Genomic DNA, 16,984 nt, shown 5'->3' with positions numbered 1-16,984 from the left:
ATTGTTGATTTTGATTTTCTAATATTGTGTTAAGAATTTTCACATCTATGTTCATTAGAGATATTGCCCTGTAGTTTTCTTTTTGTGAGTCATCCTTGTCTGATTTTGGTATCAGATTAAGTATGTTTGAAAGAGTTTCTCCTCTTTTATTTTTTAAAAGAGTGTGAGAAGGAATGTTATTAATTCTTCTTTGAATATTTGGTAGAATTCACCAGTGAAACCATCCGGTCCCAGACTTTTGATTGTTGGAACTTTTTGATTACTGACTCAATCTCCCTGCTAGTCATTGGTTTGTTCAGATTTTTATTTCATCATGATTCAGCCTTGGTAGGTTGTATGTTTACAGAAATTTATCCATTCCATTTGGGTTGTCCAATTTACTGGAATATAATTGCTCACATTAGTCTTATAAGAGACTGATCCTCTTATGATCCTTTGTATTTCTGTGGTATCAGTTATAACATCTCCTCTTCCATCTCTGATTTTGAGTCTTCTCTTTTTTCTTGGTGAGTCCAACAAAAGGTTAATCAACTTTTATCTTTTCAAAGAACAGCTTTTAATTTAACTTTCTTTTTAATCTCTACATCATCTATTTCTTCTCTAATCTCTATAATTTCCTTCTTTCTACTATCCTTGGCCTTCATTTCTTCTTTCTTAGTTCCTTGAGGTAGAAAGTTAGATTGTTTGAGACTTCTCTTATTTCTTGAGGTAGACTCTATGAACTTTCCTCTTAAAACTGCTTTTGCTGCATCCCATAAATATTGATACATTACATATCCATCTTTGTTTCATTTTTAAGCATACCAATAGCTTAGTGTATCTGATAACTTATTTTTCCCCATCAGAATACTTAGCTGTGCTCTTCTATTATATACACATTACTTCACTTATTTAGGGACATACAAACCAGAATTTCATTGTCTACAGAATTACATAAATCACACAAAAAGCTGTTTCTTCAATAAGTGGTCTTAAGTCTATTTGATGAATCCTGACTGGTACTCTGTCAATCATCATTAATTTACTAAACAACTAAGGAACCTGCTAGTCTCTAACTATTGGTAAAGAAGAGCCTGCTGGTTCCTAGTATATTAAAATCTTAGCAAGCTCACAAATTGAAATAATCTTTTCCCACAAGACTCCTTGGAATCCACTCCTCACATTTTTAACCTTTTCAAAGGAGAGTGATTTTCTATTGCCCTTCTTCACTTCCCACTGGAAAACTTTTCTTCAAGAATTTAAAGAAAAATAAAAAACTAATTGCCTTCTGAGAATTTCATCCCTGACTTCATTTGGTATTACTGGGAATGCTGCCAGAGGAAAGAGTTCTGCATGCTGTTGGAAGTTAATCTTTTAGCATATTCCCTAATTTGGATGATCTACTATTTGGGAATATATACTTTAAGAACATGGTGGAGAAGGAAAAGGAGGAGGGGAAGAAGGAAGAAGATGGGGGGCGGGGCGGGGAAGAGGAGAAGGGAGAAGACAGAAGAAAGGGAGGATGGGGAGAAAAAAGAGGGAGAAGAAGAGGAAGGGGAAGAAGAGGAAGGGGATGGAGAGGAAAAGGGAGAGGGGGAAGGGGAGGAAGAGGAAGAAGAGACAATCAGAAAGCTGTGAGTTCATAAATTATGTCACAAAATTATTGCAATAAATCAATTTGAATTAAATTATTATTGAGTCTGAAAAGTCATATGCAATTAAGTGGTACAGTTTACTTGAAACAAGATATACATTTTTCCATATGATAAATATTTGAAGGGTACCCCTTATTATCTGTAATAGTGCACACATGATACAATTTTGGAGAATCACATCAAATTTGAGAAAATCTTTTACTTAGTAATAAACACATGGGGGGAAATCCAAGATAAGCTTAACTCTATCTTGATAATGACTGATCCTCTCAACACTTGCTGAGGGGCACCTGGGTGGCTCATTGGTTAAGCATCTGTCTTCTACTCAGGTCAGGATCTTAGGGTTCACGAGTTTCAGCCCACATTGGGCTCTACGCTGACAGCTCTGAGCCTGGAGCCTGCTTCAGATTCTGTGTCTCCCTCTCTCTCTGCCCCTCCCTTGCACACTTGTGCTATCTCTCCCTTTCTCCCTCCCTCCCTCCCCCTCCCTCTCTCTCTCTCTCAAAAATAAATAAAAATATTAAAAGAAACCACTAGCTGATTATTTTTTATCCTCTAGCTAAGGCTGACTTCAGGTAAAACTGTGTGCTTCTTGAAGACCAAAGTTGTTCAGTTCAGTTTCGACCCCTTAAAGGCTAAAGAAAGTGCCTGACATATATTGGTGGTGTTGTAAATCAACACAAAAGGGGTAAAAATTTGTCTTACAGGCTACCCACTCACAGAAAATGGCTCTGCTTTTACTAGGCACTTCTTGATACTCAAACATCAAGCCAGTCCCCTTTTCTTATATACCCAAAACAAATATATTCCATCTATTTTTCTACCGTTCAAGATGTTGCACTATTAATCATCAACTTCTTGCACCCTTTGTCTACCAAGAAAACTGAAATCATTAGGCTCACAGTATTTCTTTTACTTTGTACTATCTGTCTCTTTTTCTTATACCTTGCTCTGGTATAGATGCCTCTACTTTCTTTCCAAAACTTCTTCATGTGTACTTTTTGGTGAATCCACCCAATAGTTCCTTTGAGAACATGGCCAGTTTTCTGACTAAAGGGTGAATGGTGGCGTTTGGTGAGGGGACTGATGGCATGTAAGAAAAGCACATCAACAGGTGCCAAAAGGGCCACTTTGGAAGAACGTACATTCCTTTCCCTGAACCACACCATTTTTCCAGTCCTTAAACAGGCCAGTGTCAAGAATTTTCACTATTTTCCTCTCTACACAGATTCTTTTTTCTTTGCCATTAATAACCGTTGAGACACACATCTCACTGTGGCATAAAAAGAAATTTCACTCACTTCTGCTGCCATCTCTCTTCTAAAACAAAACTCCAAGAGAACATTCTATCTTATACTAGTCATTTAATTTCTGTATTCTGCTTTCCATCCCTTCTCGATCAAAATGGCATTCTCAAAGCTCACTAATGTCCTGCTAATCACTATATTGAAAGGTATTTCCTATGTTTTTGTTTTGTTTCCGTGAACCTTTGTTTGTTGTCTCAACTTTCTTCCTAGTGTAACTTCATAGTATGCTGCTTTCGATTCTGCATCATTTCTCCTTCAAATGGTCTCCTAGTGAGAACATAGGCATGCTTTAATTTTCTCCCCAGGCTCATCCCAGCCCTTCCAACTAGCCTTCCCCAAGAATCAGTCTTTCTTTCATTTTTCCCTTTTAATATTCTTCCTCTAGGATCTATGTCTGATGTAGTTCAATTATCACATGTATGATTAGCATTCTCAATTGATTACAGAGCTCTAATCTGGCTACAGAGCACCAGAATGGTATCCCAACTAGTTGTCTGATATTTCCTTGTGGAAATATCCTTGTGGAAATGTTCTCACGTAACATCACAAACACCAAACTCATCGTCTTCTCTGTAAACTGGGCTATGTGAATGGTGCTAGTTCCTCAAGTACTGGATTTCAACATCTTGACCCTCCTTACTTCCTCCTCACGTTTAATCAATAATGCGTGACATTCTCTGAATCATTCCTTTGCTGTAGTTCCTGCAACAGCCCTTAACCAATAAATGTTTACAAAGAAGTTATAAAGAAAATTCACATATATCCAAACATGTCCTATACTCTGCCAGTTCAGACTCTTACTCAAGCTTTTCCTTCTCCTCCCTTTGTACTTCTAAGATCTTATCCAGCATTGAAGGCTCACCTCCAATATCAGCTCCAAGAAGTAGTGTTACTAGGGATAAATACTCTGTCCCACTTCAACTCCTATCACGTTTTGTTTATGTACTTAATTTTACACTTACCAGACTGCCTTATATGAAAATTATATATTCAAATATTGTTCTACTTCCAAATATAACTTGTGAGCTCTTGGAACACAGTAACCTTGTCAACTCAGTTTTTCCTCAGACTTAGATCTGCCACAGTGTGTATACATTGTAAATATTTAAAAACTTACTAAGTGTCTCCAATTAAACTAAACTGAGATGGGATTTGAGTATTAGTAAATTATTAAGAAATCTGTATTCAGATGAAGACTGTCTGAAATTCCTTTGAAATGGTTAAAAGGCTTTTGACATATCACCCCAGAAAATAATAGCAAGATAAGGGATCAATGATATAAAACATAAATACAGTATCTTTTTCCCCCCAGTGGGCAATCAAAATTAGGTAAGAAATTATTACCTAATATAAATACCGAGATGAGAACCATCTCGGGCTTTCAAATATGATCAAACTTTATTTATAAAAATATTTGTGTATATGGAATTTTGAAGTTTTCTAGCTACATGCAGTATCTAGAACTTAAAAGTTTTTCACTCTGAGTTCTTTACGTTTATATTTAACACAAGCAATATTGTGCCTTTATGACATTTTTTTTCTAATTTATAACAGAGTGACCAATTCAAACTTGAAGATATATTCTATCCAAATAGGTCACATGGGTTCCAAATAGCAAGATTTCATTCTTTTTATGGTTGAGTAATATTCCAGTGTGTGTGTGTGTGTGTGTGTGTGTGTGTGTGTGTCACATTTTCTTTATCCATTTTTTTTCAACGTTTATTTATTTTTGGGACAGAGAGAGACAGAGCATGAACGGGGGAGGGGCAGAGAGAGAAGGAGACACAGAATCGGAAACAGGCTCCAGGCTCTGAGCCATCAGCCCAGAGCCTGACGCGGGGCTCGAACTCACGGACTGCGAGATCGTGACCTGGCTGAAGTCGGAAGCTTAACCGACTACGCCACCCAGGCGCCCCATATTTTCTTTATCCATTTATCAGTCAATAAATGATATGGATGGAACTAGAGAGTATTATGCTAAATGAAATAAGTCAGAGAAAGACAAACACTGTATGATTTCATTCATATGTGGAATTTAAGAAACAAGCAAGAGGAAAAAAAATAGAGAGAGGCAAAGAAAGAGACTCTTAACTATACAGAACAAACTGATGGTTACCAGTGGGGAGGTGGGTAGGGGGATGGGCTAAATAGGTAATGTGGATTAAGGAGTGCCCTTGTTCTGAAGAGAACCAGGTGTTCTATGGAAGTGCTGAATCACTATATAGTACACCTGAAACTAATATTATACTGTAGGTTAATTAACTGGAATTTAAATAAAACCTTAAAAAACCCAAATTGGGCATATGAGGAGTAAATAACACAAATTTTAAACAAACATATATAACACTACATCCCTTTGAAGGGGCATGTCAGCATGAAGTGACTTGGCATGTTTTGAATATCAAAATATTTTTGGTGGCAATTATCAGAATTGTTGAATTTCTTACTTGTGCTCATCTTTACTTTTTAACTGGTTTGGACTCACAAAGCATTTACCACACAGTCGTCATTTCATTACCAATCTTGCGGCAAATTCTGATTTAAAACATTACAGATGTATACAGATGGAGAGCTGACAGAGAATGGAGAAGAGGAAATAAGAGTGAAGGAAAGCAGGGCATAAATTCTGTGGGATAACCGACTTAATTGGCCTGGCTTATATTATTTACTAATCAAGTTGATAATGGACAACAATAAAACCACAGCTATTAAAATCTCAACGAAAAACAACTGATTGACTGGGTTTTATTTTCCCATGACCTAAATTAGATAGCTACCATGCCAACTTGATGACCGTGCCGGTCTGCATCAGCTTCATAAAACACTCCAGAGAATCTCACAGTTCACAACAGACTTTCATATGCAGTGCTACATATTCAACTTTCTTTCAGCCATATTTTTTTAGTGACAAATATAAAGTGTGAGCAGGAAAGGTAAAAATGTTCCACCTACTTAATTTTTATTTGGCATGTATACAGACAGGTAAACACACAGGCTACTAGGAGATAAATGATTTTCATATTTCTTCACAAACACCCTAGGAGGAGAGAGAATTTTCTTAGTATAAAACTCAGTCCTTATTCTGTCAGGCAAAGTAATTATGGAACCAAAACAAATCCACATTGTCTAATTAGGTCATTAAAAAGCATAAATGCGTCATGGAAGCTTTTCCCCTTGCCTAAGACATAAAGTAAGACAATGAAAACAATCTGGTAATATAGAAAGGTTCAGAATTTGTTTCTTTTCAAAAATAATAGGTCCTTTCATCTTTCTATTTCCCTAAGACGAAGACAGTTAATTTAGAGACAAAATCTGTAATTAGTTCAGGGTTTACTTTGATTATGTTTCAAAATATTTAACCAAAAACAGGAAGATAGAGAAAGAAAGAAAATACACTGAAAAATTATCAAAGGAAGTGAATAAAAGCAAGAGAGTGGGTTGCTGATCAAAATGTATTGTGCAGAGACAAGATGAATATAAAATCTACATTCATGTAAACACAACCAATCTGGGATACCAGAAAGCTCTCAGGAAGAATACGCAGGCATCTGCCTTTGGGATTTCAAACCAGACTTTAATCACAACTAACTTAAATAAAAACAAATGGCATGATTATTTGCCTCTTCCTCTTTCTACTTGTTATTTCTTGAGTTTTAGAAGACTCATGGCTCAAAACGTTAAGAAACGAAATGCAAAAAAAAAAAAAGGAAAGGAAAACAAACTTACCTGTGATCCTCTTGGCCCTCGCTTGTGGTCCCATTCTGAATGCCCCATGAGCTGTAATATAATATAATAATTACCATAAATTCAATGATGCTTATTTTATGTGGCAAAAAATGTGTACTCCTTCTTCTAAAGATCAAGTTTTTGAAATCTAAGTTTTAATAGTAATGTATTAAATAGCTATCATGAATAAATTAATATACCTAGTCATAATAATTTCTTTGATAGCTAAGATTCCAAATGGTAGTTGTTTTGAAGATATTTTAATATTACTGTCTGATAGAGTCTGCTAATACATAGCTTTATGGTTCTTTTGTCAGAATGTCCTAGAGAGATGTTAACCCAGGTTAAGCTTTTTAAGTTTGTAAGCCATTAGGTTTCTAGTTTATTAAGAAAATACGCTAAATAAATCATTAGTATAGCTTAATTTACTGTCATGAATGACAAAAATGAGAAGGCAAAAATATTTCAATCATTTTTAATTCTGTTTTGATAATATCACAAAACATGGGAATTCTAAAGAGTGAAATGATTTAATGTGAAATATGCCCCCAAGGTCACAAAATGTAGATTTACATCAAAAGAGACACTATAAGACATTATCAAGTTTGTCCCATTGTTGTAATGGACCTGAACTACTCTACTTGCAAAGCATTGTGTTTATTTATTGAAAATAACATTCAACTAGAAGAATACTAAGAAAATAGAAGATGTTGACTGAAAGGAATAAAACTCCATTCATCTGTCCAGTACACTTACTATTCATGTGTCCCAATGGAAGAATTCCCCATCACTAATAAACTAGCACACCAACAGGACAGACCCTTCAACACATGCATATACATTATCAGATTTTCTATACAACAGCAATGATTTCTTAGTGGATATAAAGAAATCTGTTCAAAAACTGAGAACAAACTGAGGGTTGATGGGGGGTGGGAGGGAGGGGAGGGAGGGTGATGGGTATTGAGGAGGGCACCTTTTGGGATGAGCACTGGGTGTTGTATGGAAACCAATTTGACAATAAACTTCATATATTGAAAAAAAATAAAGAAATTTGTTCACAACACAATAGCGACAAAAAAGTATTATAGTTTTGAACATTAGCAAGACATGTGTGATAACCATAAACAGAAAACGGTAAAACTTTTCTGATGGTCATACAGTGCTCCTGATTAAAAAGACTGAATTGTATAAAATTATTAAGCGTTCAGTTCTACCCACACAAATTTACAGGTTTAACCTAATTTCAGCGAAAAGTGATCCATATTTGTTTAGGAAACTGAAAAAAAAAAAAACAACTAGGTAAATTTTATCTGAATAAACATTGGTAAGAATGAGAAAATATTAGAAGAGATAGTAATACCCTAGGGGATATTAAAATATATTCTAAAATTTAACCCTAATTATGAGCTAGTGATTTAAGACTCAAAATATAAATGAATGAGATGTAGTGGACACTTGTGACATGAACTCAAGTACATATGGCAACAAAATATGAAAAAGAAAACATAAATATCAATGAGTATTTGATGACTTAGTCAACAAATGAAAAAAGAGAAATAGATTCTTTGGAAAAAAATTAGAGCTGAACTTTATACACAAATATTAATTCTAGATAGATAAAAAGACAAATTTAAAAAGATAAAAAGCATAAAATAAAATAAAGTCCAGGCAAATATTTAAACTACCTTGAAATGTGAAAAGATTTTCCAAACTAAACAAAACACACACATACACAGAGAATCAAGACACACACACACACTCACATACACACAGGATTACGATTCAACTACATAAAATCCTCAAATATCCGTGTACAAATGTCACACTGGCAAAATATTTGCTTTAAATGGCAGGTAAAAAAAAAAAAGTATCTTTAGCACACTAATTTTCTACAAATTTGAAAGTAATGCAACTTAACAAAATAATTACAGGAAAAGATAGTTCACAAAACAATTATCAATAATCAATACTGGAAATAACTTTATTTGAAGTGAAAAAATTTCAATATAAACAAAAGTAAGAAATGACGCTTGCCTATTAAATTAGCAAACATAATATTCTGGGAGCTTAGTATGCCTATATATTGCTAGTATGTAGTGCACAGATACACACATATGTATATATTTACATACTTGTAAATACAGACATGTATACACTATATATATCAATTTTAATAGATATTGCATACTCTTAAAAATTCATACCCTTTGAATTAGAAAATAAAAATGTAAAAATCCAGTAATTATAATGTGTCAATCACTGTGTCATCCAACCACAGGGGAACTATCCACTAAATTAGAGTATACAAAAGAATATAATATTGCATTTACAATGTGGCCTTCAGGGCCCTTTTAAAAATTACATGCAAAATGCTCAAGTTTTAATAAGTGAAAAATATAACAAAGTAATTTTAAATTACTCATTTTTAATAAGAAGGTCAGTTATTGTATGCCTTGGAATTAGTGAAATGATTTAATTATAATTTGGCTAGCACACAGTTTGGGGTAAATTAGCCCAGGTAATCATCATATAACTTGAATGTTTACGCTTAGCGGACATTTCTTTAATACTTTAATTTTTTTTAATTTCTGGATTTAATGGCATTACATCTGCTAGTAAATATTAATATTTATATAAAGTTGATTATAAAAAAAGTTAAATACTAATCAACTAGTGAAATAGTCTGATTTAGAAACATATAAATCAACATTTAATTAGTTGTTCACCAGAACTATCAAAACCCATTCCTGACACATTTCATCACCTGCCTTATTGACCTATTATTATTAAACTATTATTATTGACTTTTGTCAATAATAGGAAGAAAAAAATAATAGAAAGAGGAGACAGTTGCTTTGGCAACTTTAAAGAGATGATAACTTGAGTACTACCTAAATTTTCTGAAAATAGTATTTTATAAAAACTGTTATGCCATTATTCTCTTGCTAATGACTTTAACGGGATAATTTAATAAATTCTATCATGAGTGTCACAATAAAAAGAGGTAAGTAAACCACAAACACAAGTTATAATACATAATACATAATACAATGAACAAAAACTTTCAAAATACAGAGTCACTTGGGTCATCCCTTAGCACAGAACAAGAAGATAAACTTGATAATAATAAGCCAGAGCTTATAAACCTCCAAAAGTTCACTCTCTAAATCTGACCTTTTGATTTAGGGTAAAGGCATTCTATTTTATTCTATTATTACATATTTATTTTATATATTATTATATTTAAAAGTCTGAGTGGACCAGCCATTTGGTAGTATTTCAAAATGTATTTTTAAATGATACTATCACTACTTTTTTCAAAATAATGAAAAGTTAAAGAAATCTACATGCTATGCAATAAAATCAAAAAAGCAATAAACTCTGAAATGATAAACAAGATACTGTAATATTCTCTATTTGATAGAGAGTCAAAGAAACTTCAACAAGATTTTTTTTTCCCTTTGGACTTGAAGAAATCATACAAAGACTTTGTTTTTAATTAAAATAATCTGAGTCAAAATGTAACATTAATTGTTTCAGTGTCGAATGTATGAGTTTTGTTATAATATTCTCTGTAATTTGTTTTTTAAAGGCAGTAGTAGGAAGTAGTGGGGGTGCTGTACAGGGTGTCAGGGCTCTGCTCTCCCTGTGATTACATCATACCCGGCACAGGTAGGGGTGAGGTAGGGAGTGAGGATAAGCACATGATAGCACATGCATTTTCATCTTATTTGCACAAAGAATTTATTTTACTATCATAACAGCACTGCCTTTAGACAGGACAAAAGACTAAAATAACCACAATGTTTTCACTATCCCTTTTAAAAAACCATCCATAGTGTGATAAACGGCCTGATTTATTTATTATTACAGATTATTTACATTAAAATGAAGCATTTGCCCACAGGTAAGTATTCCTGTTAATGCTGTACCATAGGACTAAATGCTTTAGGAAGTATATAGACATCTCATTAGTTTCCCTCTCATGACTAAATTAGGACAAACCAAAAATCTTGGTTATAATAAACAGTGAAAAGGGGATCTTGAACAGGGAAGTCAGTGAATTTCAGATTTAAGTGCAAACCAATACTGATGAGAAAGTCAAAACATCCTTTGAATCAAACAGGTAGGATTAGTATTAAGTTGCAGATGACAAGAGTAGTCATTTGACATTTTTATGGGCTTAGATGAAAGACAGAAATTGGTCATGGACCATAAGGAACAGAAGTAGAAACTGTGGAATTATCTTTTTCTTTTTGCACTTTAATTCATCTGGACTAAACTTTCAAGAAAAATGAAGAGCATGATACCTAGATAACTCTGGGGAAAGAGACACTTCATTAACATGATATGATACTCTTTCTGGAGAAAGAATGCTTAGGATTTTATGATTAGTTATGTACAGTTTCTAGAAATGTAAGAGAGAACGAGCGACACATACTGAGACTGACTAGAAAAATGAAAAAAAAAAAGGTTTTAAATGTATTCTAGCTGGTCAAGAATACATGGCTGCTTAATTCAGGAAGAAAAAAGAATGTTTGCCTCTCACCTTTAAAAATACCTTCTTAACTACTGAAATATGATTACCCCTCTGGGTAAAGGCATTTTAATAAGAAGGTTTGGGGATATATAGGTCACCAAAGTTATACCCACAAATGCTAAACAAAAATCTTTCTATCTGATGAAGGAATTCTCAAAAAAAAAAATAAAAATAAAAATAAACCACAAGAGTTATCTCTCTTCTTTTCCAGGTCCCACTAATCAAGATAGGAAAATGCAGATCCTTATATTTATTTCTAGGAAACAAAGTATACTTCCTTTAAAAGAAACACAATCTATTATTTAAAGCATTTCAAAAATCCTAACTTCCTTGACACTGAGTCATTTTCATCCTTATGGAATAAATTCTTTTCTCTCTTTTATTTTTAATAATACATTTCTACATCACAGCCTTCAGCTAACAGTATGTTACACAGTACTTAGTTCCAAGGAAAACAAAACTGCTGCCAAACACCAAATTTAAAAAGTTCACAGGAGAAAGCAAAGGAGAAGTCAGCATGGAAACAAAATGGTTCTATCCAAGCAGAGGTATTTTTAATAATAGCATGAGAAATGCAGACAGTTGAAAGTATGCTTCTGTAGGTAAAATATTTTCCTTTCTTGTTTCTAGATTTTTCCCTGAGCTATATTGCATTATTTTTTGTTTGTTAATATAAAAAAGAACACCTTTTTAGGGGCTCCATGGGAGGAAAAAGTTCACCATCGCTATTACTGCAAAGAGATGAAAGCTGCATGAGGCCCACTAGGTGTGAAAAAAATAATTATTTGCACATACCTAAGGAGGTAAGAGGCTTTACATAAGAAAAAAAAAAGGTAACACAGAGAGACAATCCCATTGTTATCCTGGCCTTCCTCTCTAGAAACCATTCCTCTACTTCACTTGTCAAGAATTACTAAAGCATATTTTTAAAAACACATAAAATAACATATATATGCCATATTATATAATATATATAATTATATTATATATAATATATATTATAGTGTATATATATGTATATATATATACATATATATATATACATAGTGTATATATATATACATAGTGCATATACACTATGTATACTTATATCTACCATAGATGGTGCATAGGAGGATGCCAAAGTTGCTATATAAACCTCCTTTTCATTGCATCATTTATTCATTAAATTTTTAATGCATATTTATTATATGCCTATTGTGTTCAAGGAACTGTTCTAGGCACAACCTAGATGTGAACAAACCAAGATGTATCTCTATTCACCTGGCTCTTACAATTCTAGTGAAAGGAGACAGAACATAAATGAACAAACAGAAGATAGCAGGAGATGATAAAGCTACACAGAAGCTTGGAATAAAGGAAGGAGAATCAGCGGCTCAAGGCAGAGAGGGCCTGGGAACAGAGCTAATTTCATATAAGTAGATCAGGGAAATCCTTTATGAAAAAGTGGCTTTTAGGAGAGAACTGTATCAAGTGAGAGCTGTACACACAGATATCTGGGGGGTGGGCGTGCCAGACAGAGGAAATAGGAGATGCAAAGATCGCGATCTCGAGATGGGAGAAGTGATTCATTTGGGAAATAGCAGATTATCCTTAAGCTAAAATTTTAAAAAGAGCTGATCTTTTTTAACCATAGGTATATATTTGGTATTTACTCCCTTCCTCTGGTATGAAATTGCCCAAAAGTTAATCTTTCGATCCACTAATTAAAAATTGCCAAGTACATTCTCTTCAGCAATAACAGACCAGGGATTCCCCCTCTTCCCCAACCTCTTCCTCAACTTTATGCAATAGATCCCACACTCCACAAAGGCACCCTTAGATTAGCCATGGCACATAGCACAAATCTGGTGTCCCTTTACACATTTTTTTCAAGAGTCATAAAAGACACAGCAGGCTGCCTTTTAACTCTACTTACTGTGAGAGGCATGAAACTTTCCATTTGATAAACAAAGCTTCTCTTTACACTTAGCACTTCCCTTTGGATTCTTCCCCTTTGCATACTCTTTTTATAATCTCTTTACTACTTAAGTTTTCTCTCTTCAGGATTCCATGTGGGAAGGTAGACCTGGACCGCTCACTCCCCTGACCACAGGGTCTACTAGATGGCAGTGCCTTGGCCTGGGAAGCTCTTTGACAGACAGTCTAGCCAAGCTCAGTTCCTGTCTAGTCCTTTGAGGGGAACTGCTCTTAATCCTTTGTTTCTTTCCTTCACCTCTTGCTATCAATGGAGTAAGAAGTTCAAGAGGACATTGTGCTCTGCAGAAGAGGGACGCTGAAATCTATATTTGATTTGGGCCTTAGGCCAAAGATGTTGACAGAATCCCTGAGGCTCCCACACACTGTCACCCAGCCCTGCAGCGTTCTTCCCTGGGGTTTGGGACATAGAAAGGCCTAATGCAGGTGACACTGACAAGATTTACCCTCCTTTATAATTGAATTTACAAACGGGGAGACTCCATCAGACACCTTTGGGTAAACCAGATAGGTTTGATCAGTGGCCTTGGTTCTTACCCATAGCCTACCTTCACCACCACCACTTTATCACATCACCCATACCCAAGTCCATCTCACTCTGCAAAGGCATTATCAAGTGATGGAGATACTATCAAAGATTTTAGGGGGAAACAGGACATGGTTACATTACACTGAATACTGCAAAAAGCCACAAAAATATTCATCAGATACTCCAAAGGCATCCTTCAGCATTTGGGGGTGGGGTGGGGTGGGAGGAGGGCAGCTGTCACACCGCTTGCCCTTTACTTTTGAGGCAGGACAAGGGAAGTGAGTCTTTTTCAACTTACTGGTCCTAGCCTTTCATGCCTCAAGGATCTTTCTCAGGCTCTAAATATGTTGTTGTTTTTTTTTTTTTTCCCAGAATAATTTAGCTTCCTCCTATTCTCCCCATCTTGAATCTTTAGACAAATTAGTAGGGGGAACAAAGATTCTTTAGAACTAACTCTCCTTAGCACTGAGACCCTGGAAATAGTAAAGAACTGAATGACTGAAATTAAGGGATATCTTTGTTTTCACAGTTGCTGATAACTACCTAAATTCCATCCACTCTACACAGGGATCAGTCCATTCCTGATACTGACTCTTAACATGCCAACCAAGAATAAATTTCATAAACATGAGAAATGAAAAGACTTCAAGTAGAAAGAAATTCAAAAATTCTGGAGTTTGAAATCCCATCCTCTCTACTGTAAATCATAGATCTATTTCTGACAATTATGATGATATTCACACACTCTGATTTAGAGTGTTTCCATAATTCTAGTTCTGTCTCTGTTATCCTAATGACAATCATTACTCTAAACCTATATGTGGTCACTGATGAAACTAACGATTCCATTATTTTTACATATTTACATATGACATCTGTACTATCTTGATTACATAAATTGTTGACACTTTTACTGCTAATTTGCATTTTTGGTACTACTATGAGTAATGCAATCACATCGGTCTTGTGCTTAAACAGTGCAACATTTCACAAAGAAATAGCAGTAAAGTTAAATAAGCTTGTGAAATTCTGCAAAATAGAATTCTACTTAGTCGCAATATATATTAGCATTGTTAAAGTTTGAGGAAGTCTTAAAGAAACACAATTCAACTAAACATTTCCAGTAGAATTTGATCACAGAATACTTTTCTTTCAAAAGGGAGTAATAATTTTATTTGGAATACATTCTGAGAAACTATTTTTTACAGTTTTCTAAATGCTTTTCATATACATTATTTTCATACAATTTATAGAATCATGTATGATCACTTAATTCTTTTCCTACTGTATTACTTTTAACACAAAGGAATTACTGAGCCAAACCAAATATCCCATCCTGGGCAATGAAGTATATTGGTAAGAAAAAAGAAAAAGATGTGGGAGTTGATTTGTCTTCATGGAATTAATAATGATGATAGTTAATGTGATAGATTTATTTCTCTAAAATCCATTTTCTACTCTCTAGTCTCTACCTCCTTTAAAAACTGTGGAATAAGAGAAAAAATTAATGTCTCAGAAAATCCTATGTAAATCCTACAAGTTAATTATATTTTTTAATGTGGGCTATAGAATTACCTCAAAATGTATATAGTAAATTACATGTCAGAAGTTAGGTTATACTAAACTCTACTAATGTGTCTCTTTAATACACATTATTCATTGCTACATTCACATATTTATTCATACAAATATTTACTGGGTGCCCACAATATATCTAGCCCCATGCTCTATGTAAACATAACAAATACTGATATTGCCAACCCAGAGTCACCACAGAATCTTGAAGTACCTTCTGAACTGTTAATCAAGTATAGCACATTGGTTAAGCACATGGGTTCTGGGAGGCTGATTAGTTTAAATCACAATCTGACATGATACTTACAAGATACATGATCTTGGAAAATTTAATGAATGTTTCTGTGCCTCAGTTTCTGTACCATTAGAACTCAGATAATAATAGCATTTAACTCATGTGGGTTAGGGGATTGTTAAATGAGTCATTACATAAAGAAGGCTTAGTACAGTACCGGGTGTGTAATAAGTATCACTCATCAAACCTTAGCTGTTACTTCTGTCACCATTAGTAATTATATAATATTATTTAGGTGTTACTGTATTCTGATTCTTTTTAAAAAGTATAAATCTGATGATATATACGGTTACTTTCTATTAAACTAGAATGGAAGAAACCCATTCCTTGACCCATGCCACCACACAGTTTATAAAATTTGATCAAATTCATAAGTAAAATAAAACTCAAGCATCATTACTCACAGTAACATAAGAGATGTACATGACAATGGAGTCTACTGAGTGTACTGCATCAGGTCAGATTTACTTTCTGTGTATCAATTGGAAAACCCAACCTCTCACATTACTAGGACCCCTTGGTGACGCATGCAGTAATGACAACTGGGATGGCTTACTCTTCCTGACACATAAAGAGTAGCAAAAAGCCGAGAATCACAAAGAACAAACACTTGAAAAGATTAGTTAGGTAAAGGCTATGCTATGTTTCTTCAATATCAAAAAGACTTGCACCTTCAGCTGTATGATCTACTAGTTGGAAATACAACCAAATTTCCCATGCAAGTGACAGTTAATTAGCCCTAAAACAACAAGCAAAAACAAAACAAAACAAAACAAAACAAAATCCATGTAAAACAATCACAGTAAAAGAGCTTTTAAGTTCTAAGCAACAAAAGAAATACATTTTTCTTGTGAAATAGTAAAGAGGCATTACGGCTTAAAGTCATTTAACTTTATCAAGTTTACTTCCAGTGAAACCCAAATCTGTGAGCAGCCTTGAATGTGATTATAAATCTGTATTTTACAGTTTGTTAAACTACCTCTTATGTGATTTCTGCCAATTTCTATAACTGAGTAGAAATCTTTAAAAATGGGGGTCTCATTTATTATTTCCAGCTTTTCACCTGTTATTTTTAGACTAGATCATGCCAATATTTCTCAGTTTCCCTATCTACATTCATATTGCATTTATACAATGTCTCCTGAAAGGGCTCATTCAAGAGTATTTTCCCCAGAAAAATTAAAACCCAGTCAAACCCAAGAGGGCAAATTCATGAAACTAATCTATAAAACTGATCTTTACTTGTAAGAAAAATTTGGAAATCCCAGGGATAAATAATAAAATCAGAAATAGCCTCAGATGTGACAAAAGCTTTAACTCAAGATTCAAGAGGTCTTGCATTTGGATAGTTTTAAGGATTTTTTTTCCTTTTTCTAAATCAAACACTCTTATGCATTG

The 16,984-nt window shown here is 34.1% G+C and overlaps 1 protein-coding gene across 3 annotated transcripts in view; it reads right to left on the bottom strand.

Annotated features, from left to right (window-relative positions):
• PDE3A (phosphodiesterase 3A) overlaps positions 1-16,984 on the bottom strand; it is a 537,920-nt gene that overhangs the window by 121,820 nt on the left and 399,116 nt on the right. For 2 of the 3 annotated variants that reach the window (XM_045061473.1, XM_019834634.3), the window contains one exon: positions 6,668-6,718. The exons of the other annotated variant lie outside the window; for it this stretch is intronic. In XM_045061473.1, the coding sequence (XP_044917408.1) occupies positions 6,668-6,718 (51 nt within the window). The remainder of the gene's footprint in view (positions 1-6,667; positions 6,719-16,984) is intronic. 3 annotated transcript variants of the gene reach the window in all.

The sequence above is a fragment of the Felis catus genome, chromosome B4, assembly GCF_018350175.1.
Source record: "Felis catus isolate Fca126 chromosome B4, F.catus_Fca126_mat1.0, whole genome shotgun sequence".
Taxonomy (NCBI): domain Eukaryota; kingdom Metazoa; phylum Chordata; class Mammalia; order Carnivora; family Felidae; genus Felis; species Felis catus.
This window is presented reverse-complemented; position numbering and strand designations above follow the sequence as displayed.